Source organism: Oryctolagus cuniculus, chromosome 3, assembly GCF_051225735.1.
Source record: "Oryctolagus cuniculus isolate XC-2025 breed Fujian yellow rabbit chromosome 3, ASM5122573v1, whole genome shotgun sequence".
Taxonomy (NCBI): Eukaryota; Metazoa; Chordata; class Mammalia; order Lagomorpha; family Leporidae; genus Oryctolagus; species Oryctolagus cuniculus.
Window position 1 is genome coordinate 184,449,099 of NC_142869.1, and position 15,272 is coordinate 184,464,370.

General features: G+C 57.0%; 1 protein-coding gene and 1 long non-coding RNA gene across 6 annotated transcripts in view; one reads left to right on the plus strand and one right to left on the minus strand.

Annotated features, from left to right (window-relative positions):
- Nucleotides 1–9,610: 9,610 nt before the first annotated feature.
- Nucleotides 9,611–11,374, minus strand: LOC138849097 (uncharacterized). The gene is made up of 2 exons (XR_011387520.2): nucleotides 11,186–11,374; nucleotides 9,611–9,967 (listed from the first exon to the last, which is right to left on the minus strand). It is a non-coding gene; the product is annotated as an uncharacterized LOC138849097 (long non-coding RNA).
- Nucleotides 9,961–15,272, plus strand: part of ZC3HAV1 (zinc finger CCCH-type containing, antiviral 1) — a 59,567-nt gene continuing 54,255 nt past the window's right edge. For all 5 annotated transcript variants that reach the window (XM_070071438.2, XM_070071439.2, XM_070071440.2 and 2 more), the window contains exon 1: nucleotides 9,961–10,794. In XM_070071438.2, the coding sequence (XP_069927539.2) occupies nucleotides 10,487–10,794 (308 nt within the window). In that variant the 5' untranslated portion in view covers nucleotides 9,961–10,486. The remainder of the gene's footprint in view (nucleotides 10,795–15,272) is intronic.

Genomic DNA, 15,272 nt, shown 5'->3' on the forward strand with positions numbered 1-15,272 from the left:
ACCCTTTCCCTAATGCCTCTCTCCACTCCCACGTCTCCCCCAGAACACCTGTCTGCCGTGGACTTTGGCCATTCCACCTGACTCAACCCTCTGACGCTTGTGTACTTACTTTCTATGACCTGGCGTAGCGGGCTCATGGTAACCTCTGTGTGTTTTCTTTCCCTTTCCAACTGGTGGCTCCAGTGACTCACAGGGCTGATGTACCCAAAGGCACTCTCTTCACGTAGATCTCCATGAAGGTTTCTCCTGTGCCTAGGCCTCTGAGTAAAATAACAACCAACAAACAAATGAGACAGGAACAACCTTTAAACCTCTCCCAGTAGTTGCCTGAGACACACTTGGCCCTTCCCTTCCCGTTGCTGTCCCTTGTCAGTGCTGCAGGACCAGGAGCTACGCTCAGCTCTTCTATTTCTGTACTACACACACTGAGTGAACACCAGCATTCTGAGAAAACTGCTCCGTGGAGTGCGTGCAATATGAGCACGCAAACAGGAGAATTCACTAACGTAGAGCACACACGAATCACACAAGCGTGAGCACCACGGCAAGACCAGAGCAACACAAAGGACTGAGGCCAGGATGGGGCCCTGAAACGAGAGAGGCGAAGGCTCATGCACAGTGAGATGGAAATGACTCCGTCACTGTCCAACAGCGGGAGACAGGACTAGCAGGCCAGAAGAGTGGGTGTGCTGACACAGATGTGTCCGGCCAGGAGCCCAGCAGAGGATTAAGTCACAGAGAACAGCCCGAGAACCAGGAAGGTCGGCCTGCACAACTGGTGGAGAACATGAACATGATGGGAGGTTCACTGGTTCACTGCTGGGCCAGAGTCTGCGCACAGCAGGTTAAGCTCCAGCCTGCAGCACTGGGCTCCTGTGACAGAGCACTGGGTCCTCCTGCAGCACTGGGCTCCTGTCACAGGGCGCTGGGTCCTCCTCCTGCAGCACTGGGCTCCTGTCACAGGCACTGGGTCCTCCTCCTGCAGCACTGGGCTCCTGTCACAGGCACTGGGTCCTCCTCCTGCAGCACTGGGCTCCTGTCACAGGAGCTGGGTCCTCCTCCTGCAGCACTGGGCTCCTGTCACAGGGCACTGGGTCCTCCTCCTGCAGCACTGGGCTCCTGTCACAGGCACTGGGTCCTCCTCCTGCAGCACTGGGCTCCTGTCACAGGGCACTGGGTCTTCCTGCAGCACTGGGCTCCTGTCACAGGGCACTGGGTCCTCCTGCAGCACTGGGCTCCTGTCACAGGGCACTGGGTCCTCCTCCTGCAGCACTGGGCTCCTGTCACAGGCACTGGGTCCTCCTCCTGCAGCACTGGGCTCCTGTCACAGGCACTGTGTCCTCCTCTTGCAGCACTGGGCTCCTGTCACAGGGCACTGGGTCCTCCTCCTGCAGCACTGGGCTCCTGTCACAGGCACTGGGTCCTCCTCCTGCAGCACTGGGCTCCTGTCACAGGGCACTGGGTCCTCCTGCAGCACTGGGCTCCTGTCACAGGCACTGTGTCCTCCTGCAGCACTGGGCTCCTGTCACAGGGCACTGGGTCCTCCTCCTGCAGCACTGGGCTCCTGTCACAGGCACTGGGTCCTCCTCCTGCAGCACTGGGCTCCTGTCACAGGGCACTGGGTCCTCCTCCTGCAGCACTGGGCTCCTGTCACAGGGCACTGGGTCCTCCTCCTGCAGCACTGGGCTCCTGTCACAGGCACTGGGTCCTCCTCCTGCAGCACTGGGCTCCTGTCACAGGGCACTGGGTCCTCCTCCTGCAGCACTGGGCTCCTGTCACAGGGCGCTGTTCCTCCTGCAGCACTGGGCTCCTGTCACAGGGCGCTGGGTCCTCCTCCTGCAGCACTGGGCTCCTGTCACAGGGCGAGGGGTCCTCCTCCTGCAGCACTGGGCTCCTGTCACAGGGCACTGGGTCCTCCTCCTGCAGCACTGGGCTCCTGTCACAGGCACTGTGTCCTCCTGCAGCACTGGGCTCCTGTCACAGGGCACTGGGTCCTCCTCCTGCAGCACTGGGCTCCTGTCACAGGGCACTGGGTCCTCCTCCTGCAGCACTGGGCTCCTGTCACAGGCACTGGGTCCTCCTCCTGCAGCACTGGGCTCCTGTGACAAAGCACTAGGTCCTCCTCCTGCAGCACTGGGCTCCTGTCACAGGGCGCTGGGTCCTCCTCCTGCAGCACTGGGCTCCTGTCACAGGGCACTGGGTCCTCCTCCTGCAGCACTGGGCTCCTGTCACAGGGCGCTGGGTCCTCCTCCTGCAGCACTGGGCTCCTGTCACAGGGCACTGGGTCCTCCTGCAGCACTGGGCTCCTACACAGGCACTGTGTCCTCCTCCTGCAGCACTGGGCTCCTGTCACAGGCACTGGGTCCTCCTCCTGCAGCACTGGGCTCCTGTCACAGGGCACTGGGTCCTCCTCCTGCAGCACTGGGCTCCTGTCACAGGGCACTAGATCCTCCTGCAGCACTGGGCTCCTGTCACAGGGCACTGGGTCCTCCTCCTGCAGCACTGGGCTCCTGTCACAGGCACTGTGTCCTCCTCCTGCAGCACTGGGCTCCTGTCACAGGGCACTGGGTCCTCCTCCTACAGCACTGGGCTCCTGTCACAGGGCACTGGGTCCTCCTCCTGCAGCACTGGGCTCCTGTCACAGGCACTGGGTCCTCCTCCTGCAGCACTGGGCTCCTGTCACAGGGCACTGGGTCCTCCTCCTGCAGCACTGGGCTCCTGTCACAGGGCGCTGGGTCCTCCTGCAGCACTGGGCTCCTGTCACAGGGCGCTGGGTCCTCCTCCTGCAGCACTGGGCTCCTGTCACAGGGCACTGGGTCCTCCTCCTGCAGCACTGGGCTCCTGTCACAGGGCACTAGATCCTCCTGCAGCACTGGGCTCCTGTCACAGGGCACTGGGTCCTCCTCCTGCAGCACTGGGCTCCTGTCACAGGCACTGGGTCCTCCTCCTGCAGCACTGGGCTCCTGTCACAGGGCACTGGGTCCTCCTCCTGCAGCACTGGGCTCCTGTCACAGGGCACTGGGTCCTCCTCCTGCAGCACTGGGCTCCTGTCACAGGGCGCTGGGTCCTCCTGCAGCACTGGGCTCCTGTCACAGGGCACTGGGTCCTCCTCCTGCAGCACTGGGCTCCTGTCACAGGGCGCTGGGTCCTCCTCCTGCAGCACTGGGCTCCTGTCACAGGCACTGGGTCCTCCTGCAGCACTGGGCTCCTGTCACAGGCACTGGGTCCTCCTCCTGCAGCACTGGGCTCCTGTCACAGGGCACTGGGTCCTCCTCCTGCAGCACTGGGCTCCTGTCACAGGCACTGGGTCCTCCTCCTGCAGCACTGGGCTCCTGTCACAGGGCACTGGGTCCTCCTCCTGCAGCACTGGGCTCCTGTCACAGGGCACTGGGTCCTCCTCCTGCAGCACTGGGCTCCTGTCACAGGGCACTGGGTCCTCCTGCAGCACTGGGCTCCTGTCACAGGGCACTGGGTCCTCCTCCTGCAGCACTGGGCTCCTGTCACAGGGCGCTGGGTCCTCCTCCTGCAGCACTGGGCTCCTGTCACAGGGCACTGGGTCCTCCTGCAGCACTGGGCTCCTGTCACAGGGCACTGGGTCCTCCTCCTGCAGCACTGGGCTCCTGTCACAGGGCACTGGGTCCTCCTCCTGCAGCACTGGGCTCCTGTCACAGGCACTGGGTCCTCCTCCTGCAGCACTGGGCTCCTGTCACAGGGCACTGGGACATCCTGCAGCACTTGTTCTGTCATTGTGCACTGAGTCTGTGCTGTTCCACTTCCAATCCTTCTTCCTCTTAATGTGGGGACACAACACAGGGTGGCCCAAGTACTTGTGTCCTTGCACCCATGTGAGTTGCGGGTTCCAGGTTCCAGCCTGGAACAAGTCAGCTGCAGGGTTGTTCTTTTAAAAAATAATTCTGCGCTTTCTGTCCTGAAAGGGATGCCAAATGACCCTGGATTCAGAGCTTAACATCGTGAGTAGGTTCTGTTGCACAAAATGAGTCATAGGCAGGTGGAGCTGCTACCAGTTATCACAGGATGAACCTGAGTCATTTGACACCGAGCACAACAGGAACAGACCACGAACTGCACAAACAGGCAGTCCGGGTCTCCACGTCACTCACTACAGTTGCACCAGCATCTCTCCCCCCGTCACCCGTGGCCATATGGAAAGGTTCCACGCACCCTGTTTAAAGACCAAGCTTGGGTTATGGATGGGTCAGCTCAGTATGTGGGTAAGGCTGAGCATGACGGCAGCTATGTTGTACTCACAGGGCAAGGCCTTGAAAAAGAATGGTGACGAGGGGCTTGCTGTGCGGCACAGTGGGTTTAGAATCTGCCTGCAACAGTGGATCCCATGTGAGTGCTGGTTCTACCGCTGCTCCGCTTCCAGTCCAGCTCCCTGCCAACGTGCGGGGAAAGCAGCAGAAAATGACCCAAGTCCTTCAGCCCTGCCACCCGTGTGGGAAACTCTAGTGGAGCTCTTGGCTTTGGCTTGGCCCAGTCCCAGCCTTCGAGGCCATTTGAGGAGTGAACCAGTGGAGGGAGGGTAGAGCTCTCTCTCACTCCTTCTCTGTAACTCTGTCTTTCAAATAAATACATCTTTAAAACAATTGGTGTAGGGCCGGCGCCGCGGCTCACTAGGCTAATCCTCCGCCTAGCGGTGCCGGCACACCGGGTTCTAGTCCTGGTCGGGGCGCCGGATTCTGTCCCGGTTGCCCCTCTTCCAGGCCAGCTCTCTGCTGTGGCCAGGGAGTGCGGTGGAGGATGGCCCAGGTGCTTGGGCCCTGCACCCCATGGGAGACCAGGAGAAGCACCTGGCTCCTGCCATCGGATCAGCGCAGTGCGCCAGCCGCAGCGCGCCGGCCGCAGTGGCCATTGGAGGGTGAACCAATGGCAAAGGAAGACCTTTCTCTCTGTCTCTCTCTCTCACTGTCCACACTGTCCACTCTGCCTGTCAAAAAAAAAAAAAAAAACAATTGGTGCGAAAATCTTCTTAAAAAATCAGTGGTGAGGGATGATCTCCCCCGTGCGAGGGGCTTGGAGGTGGGCACCTGGTCATCCACTTTGTATAGAATGTCCCAGGGTCATGCACAGTGACCATGGCCTGGCCTTCAGTAAAGGACCAGAAAGAAAAAGATTGGGGGCCGGCACAATGACGCAGTAGGTTAATCCTCTGCCTGCGGCACCAACATCCCATGTGGGCGCCAGTTCTAGTCCCGGCTGCTCCTCTTCTGATCCAGCTCTCTGCTGTGGCCTGGGAAAGCAGTAGAAGATGGCCCAGGTGCTTGGGTCCCTGCACCCGCGTGGGAGACCCAGAAGCAGTCCTGGCTCATGGCTTCGGATCAGCGCAGCCAACTGGGGAGTGAACCAGCAGATCGAAGACCTTTCTCTCTGTCTCTCCCTCTCACTGTCTGTAACTCTACCTCTCAAATAAATCAATAAAATATTTATTTAAAAGAAAACGATGGGAAAATCAGAAACAGGAAGGTCTGGGACAGAGGCTTGTCAATGGGACTATGGGACTGGGCACCAAGTGGGAAGCTGTCTGTATTGCACGTGAGGGTGATACTGACACTGGGCCAACGAGACAAAATAGCTGGGCCCCTTGCTGTCAGCTGACAGTGCTCCCTCCCCTGAATGAAGAGGCCATGGTGGCGGAGCTGGCCACGTCTGCAAGTCCACTTTGCAAGCCGTAAGGAGCAATGCTAAGCTCTGCTCCTTAGGGGGACCAGTGGTGGCCAGCAGAGTACATGAGGCCTTTTTGTCTGGAGGGCCATGGGTTTGCTCTCACAGGAACGGACACTTACTGTGGGTTCGAGGTTGCCGGCTGTGCCCGGGGGGCTCATTCTCAGGGGCCTTGGAGACTGCATGTCTGCAGACACACAGTCCCACATGGAATCACTGGTCTGGGCAACAGCGGGAGTGAGCCCAGGAACACAGGGTCCACGCACCTCACACCCAGAAGCCAACGGACAGATCAGGTGTTGGAGTGGCCAGTTAGAGAGCAGCGAGGAGGGGACACACGGCAGGGAGCGCAGTCCTCCGGGATGTTGTGACTCACGCCTTCAATCAGACTCCCAGCAGAGAGTAGGTGGGTCTGCAAAGAATGGATGGAGGCATGAGCGGCCCCCACTCCGTATCCCTCCAGCAGCCCACGAGCCCCTGAAGGGACTCGCTGGGCCTGGAGACACAGGGAGGAAGGGCAGCTCCAGGCACTGCAGCTCTCCAGCAGAGACCAACCAGTGAGAAAACCGCCCGCTGGCCAGCAGGGGGACAGAGCTGCTCCTGCCTGAGGAGTGCAGAGTTCTGCTCCAGGACGTGGGGCTCCCTGGTATTCCCTTGTCCAACTGTGACAAGAGGACAAGACAAGATCAGCAATGAGGGTGTGGGGCCCCCAGCCAGGGAAGCTCCTGAGGTCAGCTGAGATGCTAGCAAAGGGTGAGTGAGCAGTGTCGGAACGGACTGGAAAGACGTGCGGGGACTAGTTGTGGTGGAGGAGCCACAGCTCAGTCCAGTAACTTCTCTCCCCAGCAGCTCTGCAGGAAGCACTGTTCCCCGACTACAGACGGAGAAAGCGTGGACTAGAGCTGACACCGCGTGTGGCTCAAGTCCCCCTTCAACCCAGGGTGAAGGGCCGCCACAAAACATACCAGACCCCGGAGTAAGGGAAAGAGCTTATTGCAGGAAACCCGACAGACTGGAGGGAAGGGGTGAAGGAGGAAAAGAGGGAGGAGAGCAAAAGAGAGATCGAGAGAGAGATCAGGAGATGGAGAGAAAGAGAGATCAGGAGATGGAGGGAGAGAGAGATCAGGAGACGGAGAGAGAGAAAGATCAGGAGACGGAGAGAGAGATCAGGAGATGGAGGGGGAGAGAGAGAGGAGAGAGCCATGTGTTCAGGAGCAGGTCCCTTTTTTTGGACACATAGAGATAGTGTGAGAGAGAGACAGAGAGAAAGGCCTTCCTTCCGTTGGTCCATCCCCCAATTGGCCGGTGCTGCGCCTATCTGAAGCCAGGAGCCAGGTGCTTCCTCCTGGTCTCCCATGCGGATGCAGGGGCCCAAGCACTTGGGCCATCCTCCACTGCTATCCTGGGCCACAGCAGAGAGCTGGACTGAAAAAGGAGCAACTGGGACTAGAACCCGGTGTCCATATGGGATGCCGGTGCCACAGGCAGAGAATTAACCAAGTGAGCTGGCACAGGCCCCCCAGAGCAGGTCCTTTTAAATCTTTGCCGGAGGGCGGGCAGGGAAGCAGGAGCAGCAAATCCCATTAGGATGGGGGTGGAGCTTGAAAACAGTGGTTGGGCCCTGTGGACACCTAGCTTCCAGCAATGGCGGCTAGGAAGTCAGATACGAGCTTGCATGTGTGTGTGTGTGTGTGTGTGTGTGTGTGTGACAAAGGCCTGAAGAGAAGATGTCTTTGTTCTGCCTGATAACCTTCCAGGTGCAGCCCAGTATCTGCACTTCAAACGCCCTCCCTGCCCTTCCTCTGGGGCAGCCAGACTCCCCCCCCCCCCCCATAACTCAGATAGAAGTTTTTCTATTTACATCCAAAAAGCCCTTTGTTCCAAGAGGAGCAGAGGTGGAGAAGCGAGACCCATCTCCTTAAAACCCCCAGCCTCAACCGGACTGCGCGCTCAGCCCTCTGCCTCTCTGCTGAGCTGCCCCTGGCCTGGCCAGGTGTACTCTCCACTCAACCATGTAACCCCACTCTCGCCCAGTCCGAGCGACTGGGCACTCTCAGGTCCTGTCTGAAGAGGTGCCCATCCGTTCTTGCAGATGTCCCTTCCCTAATAAACCTTGCTATTTGCTTTTCACTCTCTCTCTCACGCCTGAATTCTTGCAGGAAGACAAGAGCGGTGCCATTCTCTGGGGGCTAGAGCTTAGGATGTAAATCAGGGTGTAGAGCGCGCCATAGATAAAACTGCCTTTTCCTAACACACACCCGGGAACTCCTCTGCACGTCTCATTGCAGGTCAGCATTCCCTTCCTGGAGAGCCCTGTGGCAGGTTCAGAAATTCCCCCCAAGCCCCCTGTCCCTCACATCAGTCCTCGGGGCTGCGGGCGGAGGGGAATTCTGTCCTCATTCCCAGCCACCCCGCCAGGCTGGCCCCTTTACCGTCTGTCTCCCCACACTTTGACATTCCTCATTTCTTCCAAGCACATCCTGCCTGGACACAAGCCTGGTCTCAAGCTTCGTGTGTTCGAGAGTAAGGGCCCCACGGAAGGCAGTCGGTGAGCACTCTGAACTGAACTGACCTGAGAGGAGAGAGTGCCTGGGGTCCTGTCAGGCCAAGGCCAAGGAGGTGAAAGTCAACCAAAGCAGCGGCCACTGCGTGGAACAAGAGCCGGACCGTTCCACGTGGGCCCGTCTGGCTGATCTGCACACCACGCCCTGTGTCCCCAGAGCAGTCAGAGAGCTGCAGGCCGTGGGAGGGGCCGGCCTGAGCCCAGAGCAGCGCACTAGCAAGGGCAGTGCCTTCCAGGACCAGCTTCCCCTGACAGGGGGTTTGCATCGCTGGGCAGAGCCCTGGCCCCTCTGCGGCCCTCAGCTCTGGGCCTCCCCCATGCCCCCCCCCCCACCTCCACGGACAACCACGAATCTCTGGCATTTGGGCTTCACCCTGGACAGAGGCCTTTATCCAGGCCCTGCCTAAGGTTGTGGGTCTGTCAGGCTTCGCGGCTTCTGGGGGTCCTGTTGCAGGCATCGGGGAAGAGGGGTGACCTGTTCACCTACCTGAATTACCACACTGAAGAGAATCCCCGGACCATGTTGCAGAATTCTAATCTGGTAACCGAGTTCTACGCTTTTCCGCATCTGGTCAGCGGCCACTTCTTTTACTTGGGCGTGTTGGGAAGAAAAAACTTCCCTCTTCCAACGTGGGTCCAGCCCTGTGCCGGGGCCTGCATACTAGCCAACACCACCCACATCACCAATGGGCGTGTGTGTGTGTGTGTGTGTGTGTTTCCTAAAGGAACTGTTTATTTAAGGAGTACAAATTTCGTAAGGGCAACTTTAGGAATATAGTCGATCCTCCCACTATACTTGCCCTCCCACCCACCTCCTCCCTCTCCCATTCCCAGGCCCATTCTCCATTAAGAAAAAAACAACAAAAAACCTATTCCTGGACAGTCAAGACAAGGGCTGTTCAAGTCATTGCTTCTCCAAGTGTCTATTTCAGTCCTACAGGTATCCTTTTAGGCGCTCCATTGGTTATCACAGATCAGGGAGAACCTGTGGTATCTGTTGGTAAAATGGCGCTCTCTTATCTGTGGCGCGATCTATGCCGGACACCATCCAAAGCTATGGCCCCCACCACAGTTGCTGGAAGTCAGGTGACCACAAGTCCCTACCACCGGGGTCAGCTCCACCCCGACCCTAGGGGATTCGCTGCTCCTACTTCCCTGCCCGCCCCCGGGGTCTTGAGCCTCCCTCTCTCGTGCTCTCTCTCTCTCTCTCTCTCCTCTCTCTCTCTCAGCTCTCACCCTCGCGCCCTCTCCCCCACCCGACTGTAAACCTTTCCGGTGGCCGGTGTGTCTGTGGCGGCCTCACGATTTGTCCCTTTGGGACTGGCTTATTTAAGCACGATGTTTTCCAGATTCATGCATTTCGTTGCAAACGCGGGATTGGGTTTTTTTAATTTTTCTTTTGCCGCTGTGTAGTATTCCGTAGACTGCACCTGCGGGCGGGTTTCTGCGGTCTCAGCAGGGCAGTGCGGGAGCTTCCTCCTGGCGCTGTGATGCGAAGGCGGGGTCGCCCAGGTCCCGGGGCCGGGGAATACGCGGGAAACCGTCGGCCGCGTGGAGGGGCGGGAGTAGGCGGCGGGCTCAGGGCGCTGCGCTTCTCCTAAAAATCATGTGTGTGCCGCGCCGGGGGCCGAGCAGAACCCGTCCAGCCCCGGCCGCGTCCGGCAGGCCCCTGGCGACTTCCCGCTGTCACGCTGTGCGCAGGAACCGGTCAAGAAGTGGCTGTCCAAAAACACCGTGAGGTGGCCAAAGAACATAATACAGATAATAATAATAATAAACAACAGAGAAACGAAGCGGGGGCGTGGGAAGGCCGCTCCCTGGGTGGGCTCGGAGGGGCGCGGCGGCCGTCGGGGCTCCGCGGAAGGCGGCTCCCTCGCCCCGGGGCCGCGCGCCCTGCTGGGGCGGAGGCGCTGGCCGGGGTCGGCTCCCCCCGGCCCACACGCGCGTCACGCGCGCCGGAGCCCCGACGTCGGTTTCACTTCCTCTTCGCGCGGGGCTGGGGGACTCTGGCCCCGCCGAGCCCGGAGCCGCGGCACGCAGCGCCGGCGGCCGCCCGCCCGGGGCGCGCGCGGACCCTCCGCCCGCCCGGCGGCCCCTGGAGGGACCCGCGTCGGGGAGATCCCGCCTCCAGCCGAGACGGAAACCGAAACCGCCGGCTCGCCTGGCGGCCCCGCCCGCCCTCAGGACCCTGGTCAGTTTCGATTCTCGGCGCAGCCTGCGAGCCGGCGAGCGCGCGCCATGGCGGACCCCGGGGTGTGCTGCTTCATCACCAAAATCCTGTGCGCCCACGGCGGCCGCCTGGCGCTGGACGCGCTGCTCCAGGAGATCGGGCTCCCCAAGGCGCAGCTGTGCCACGAGCTGGAGGCGGCCGGCCTCGAGCGCTTCGTGGTGCTGGAGACGGGCGGCAAGGACGGGGTGTCCTGCTCCGTGGTGGCCACCACTCCCGTCCGAATCTGCCGTCGCAAGCACTGCGAGAGGCCCTGCGGGAAGCTGCACCTGTGCAAGCTCAACGTGTTGGGCCGCTGCCACTACTCGCAGGCGGAGCGGTGAGTGCCTCCGGCGTCCCCAGGCCCCTTCCCCCGCGGCCGAGGCGAGGCTCCCCGTCCGTGCCCCCGCGCGCTGCGCCCTTCGGGGAAGCCGGCCGCGGGCGCGGGCCTGGGCTCTGCCGTCGCGGGTCTTCCTCCGCCGCCTTCGCCCCAGACGTGCGGCCGGCACCCGGCCCCGCGCGCCTCAGGCTGCGCGACCTGCGCCCCGGCCGTCCCCACTCGGCTCCCCGCGGCCGGAGTGGGGTCCTCCAGGGTCAGCGGAGGTGCGCGGGGTCGCCGGCGGGGCGCTCGGAGCGGCGGTCGGCGCGCTGCCCAGCCCCAGCCCCGGCTGCGTCCGGCGTCCCTCCGGCCCTCTGCGGCCTCCCGCCTGCCTCCCTGCCCCGGCGCGCACCTGCGGAGTTCGGAACGGGTCCCTCCCGCCGGACTGCTGGTTTTTCCTGTTGGAGGACTTGTCGCCAACATGGTGCAGCCCGGGCCCCTCGCCTCCCGTGCGTGTTACGGAGGAGGAGGTTTTTACAGGTTGAGGTAGATCATGTTTTGAAAATGATGTGTTTAGAGCAAAAGCTGTTTCGGTTCGCCCTGCAACTTTGTTTACTTTTACTTATTAGAGAGGTAGGGTTGCAGAGAGAGAGGTCTTCCGTTCACTGGTTCACTCCCCAGATGGCCGCAAAGCCGGAGCCAGGAGCTTCCCCCGGGTCTCCCACGCGGGTGCAGGGCCCCAAGGACTTGGGCCATCCTCCGCTGCTTCCCCATCGCCCCGTAACTTCAACGAAAAGCGCTTGAATGTGTTCCCTTACATAAATGTTTATTGTTTCAACACTTTGGGAGTCTGAGGTCAGAAAGTTGTGTGTCTAGACGGAGTCATCTAAATCGCTCAACTGAAGACACGGCTAAGGAGGGTAGAGGTCGGAGAGCGGGATAACAGGGAACAACATTCTAGTACATTCTAGCACCATATTGAAGAACAACGAGGTTGGAAGGCGTTCTTTTTAATTTTCTGTTCTCTGTTCTGTTATGAAAAATTCTTAGTTAACTGGGGTTGACTTAATTTTAAACTATCTCTTTTTAAAAGATTTATTTATTGGGAGTGAGTAAAGCTGCTGCCTTCGACCTTGGCAAATATGCCTGGGCAAGCAATGGGGACATGGCCCAACTGCTTGGGCCCCTGCACCTGCGTGGGATTCCCGGAAGAAGCTCCTGGCTCTTGGCCCCAGCCTGGCCCCGGTCCTGGCCATTGTACCCTCTTGGGGAGTGGGCCAGCGGATAGTAGATCTCTCTCTCTGTGTCTCTCTCCCCTCTCTGTAACTCTGCCTCTCAACTAAATAAAATAAACCTTAAAAAAGAGATAATTTTATTATTTGAAAGGCAGAGTTGGAGAGAGAGGCAGACACAGAGATCTTCATCCACGGATTCACTCTAATGGCCTCAACAGCTGAGGCTGAGCCAGGCGGAATCCAGGAGCCTGTACTCTGGGTCTCCCACGTGAGCAGCAGGGGCCCAAGTGCCTGGCCGCCCCTTGGGGCTTTCCCAGGCACATAAGCTGGAAGCTAGATCAGAAGTGGAGCAGACGGTACTCAAACCAGTGCTCACATTTGATGGCGCCTTCAGGTGCGGCCTAACTCTGAGCCACAGCACTGGCCCCTAAGCACTATCTTCTTATTTTTAAAGATTTTTACTCAGTGTTTCCAGTGCAGTCAAAAGCAGAGGCAAGAGAATAGTGAACCTCGGCGTACCCACTGTTTGGATTCAGTAGTTCTCAAAGTGTGACAGTCTTGTGTCCTGTGTTCTGTCTTTCCCAGCGCCTACATGTAACTCCGGGTGCTGTTCTAAGGCAAATTCCAGCTATCGTTTATAAGCATCTCATTATCTCCAGAAGATAAGGTCTTTACTTCGTTTATACAACCACAGAATGATTGCATTTTTAAAATAGATTACAATTTTAATATTCGTGACTGTGTTATAAATACAACTTGCATTTTCAGGAAAAACCTATGCTACAAAACCTATAATTGTTTCAATTAGCTATATGCACTATGTTTGGAAATTTTAGTTTTATGATTTTTATTATGGTAGCTTTAATTTTTTGTCCTGGTTTGAAACATCAAAACTATTTTATTTTATTTTTTTAAAGATTTATTTTATTTATTTGAAAGGCAGATTTACAGAGAGAGTGAGAGACACAGAGAGATCTTCCATCTTCTCGTTTGCTCCCTGAATGGTCAAAATGGCCAGAGCTCGGCCAGGCTAGAGCCAGGAGCCAGGAGCTTCTTCCAGGTGCCACGTGGGTGCAGGGTCCAAACACTTGGGCCATCTTCCACTGCTTTCCCAGGTGCATTAGCAGGGAGCTGGATTGGAAGTGTAGCTGCTGGGACTTGAACCGGTGCCCATACGGAATGCCAGCCCTGCAGGTGGCGGGTTAACCCAGTATACCACAGTGCCGGCCCCAAAACTACATTAAACTCATCTATTGGGATGTTCACCTGGAGCTTTTCTGTATTTTAAAAGAGTGAATGTAATGCAGGAATTGTTTGATCTATGCAAGTTTGGATGGGCCCTCCAGAGGGCTTACTCAAGTCTGATTTCTTACACGTACTGGTCTATACACATTTTAAGTTTATTTTTATGTCACTTTTTAATTTTGGAGTCACAAAGTTTAAAGCATTCTTATTTATTTATTTGAGAGACGTGTCATCCGCTGGTTCCAGGCAGCTGGAATCAGGAGCTGGCGGGAGACACGGAACCGGGAACCCAATAAGGGATGAAGACATCCTGCCGGTGTCCCCTCGGCTGAGTGTCTTCCCCAAAATTACCAATTTTCATGCTTTAACGTATAGAGTATTCTAATAAGGACCTCCAGGAATTTTTTTTTTTTGCCTCGGAGGCTATCATGTGTTTTTTTCTCCCCAAATATGTTTTTAAAAATACTCTTCCTTAGCAGCTTTACAAACCTTTATCTTCCCACCTGTGACACTCGAGAAGTGAAGGTCCTTTTGTGTGTATCGTGTGTTGTTGGGGTCTCTTAGCCGATCGACTCCCATAACAAGGCTTTATTCGGACCAGTGAACTCTCCTTTGTTATATGCGGTTGAGTTGCATTTTTTGCTAAGCTTAAAATAAAAATTTTCCTTGTAGAGTTATTATTATTGTGTTTATTTTAAAATGTATTTAGTTGCATGCATTTCATAACCACATTAGGAACACAGTAATTCTTCCCCCGTACCCACCTTCCCACCCTTCTTCCCTCTCCTATTACCTGTCCTGTTTTTCACTAAGATCTGTTTTCACTTAACGTTATATACAGCGGATTATAGTTATTATTTATGGAATGAATTTCTATCTTGTAGTTCCTCTCTTTTGCAATGCTTCTTGTGATATAGTTTGCTCAACAAAAGGAGTTGCTTTGGTGTTGGAAAATTATTCGTTTCGGTGCATTGGTTTGTATGTTTCTGTTTGCTTTGCTGAGCGCGTGCCCACACATGGAGCGCAAATCCCCGTTCTGACACAAACAATAGCTGCCCTCTGTTGAACAAACGACTGCGAAGCAAGCACCGTGGCGAGCAGGGACCAGCGCCAGGCGGCTTCCTTGACGGCAGCTCTGTGGAGTGAGATCTGGCAGCCATGCAAGTGGTTCTTTTTGCACGCGTGATTTCTGTCGAACTGTTAAAGCAGGCCTTCCGAGGGCCTTCGCCTTGCTCTGCGGTCTCTGCCACCGTGGGTGTCTCCTCTGGGCTCTCCCATTCTTCTGCCCTTCCCTGCTGTTCGGATGCAACTTTGGGAGGGGTGGGTGCATGGGAAGGAAGCCAGTTGATTATTTCATTAATTGAAAAAAAAAGCCCTCAGAAGCATGAAAAAAAGCCCTCAGAAGCATGAATGATAGAATAAGCCTCAGAATGTATATATTATCAATAAACAAGCAGTATCAAATAAAAGGACATTCGGTGAGTTTATAACTCACCACATAGAATGAATAAAGGTTTATAGTTTTCATTTTTGCTTATCTTATTTTAAGATTTTATTTCTTTGAGAGGTAGTTACAGATACAGAGAGGGAGATTCAGAGAGAGGTCTTCCATTTGCTGGTTCACTCCCCACATGGCCACAGTGGCTGGGGCTGAGCTGATCTGAAGTCAGGAGCCAGGAGCTTCTTCTGGGTCTCCCATGCCGGTGCAGGGGCCCAAGGACTTGGGTCATCTTCTGCTGCTTTCCCAGACCATAGCAGAGAGCTGGAGTGGAAGAGGAGCGGCTGGGACTCGAACCGGCACCCAAATGGGATGCCAGCGGTGCAGGCAGAGGATTAACCTGCTGTGCCACAGTGCTGGCCCCTTTGCTCATCTTTTGAAATAACATAAACAATCATAATGGGCCCCAGACATTTTCTTTTTCTTTCCTCCAGTCTCCTCCCCTCTCTCCCCAGAGCAACCTCAGCCTTGATGTTGGTGTGCACCCTGCCCCCACCGTGACTTTACGTATTTTGGTGTAG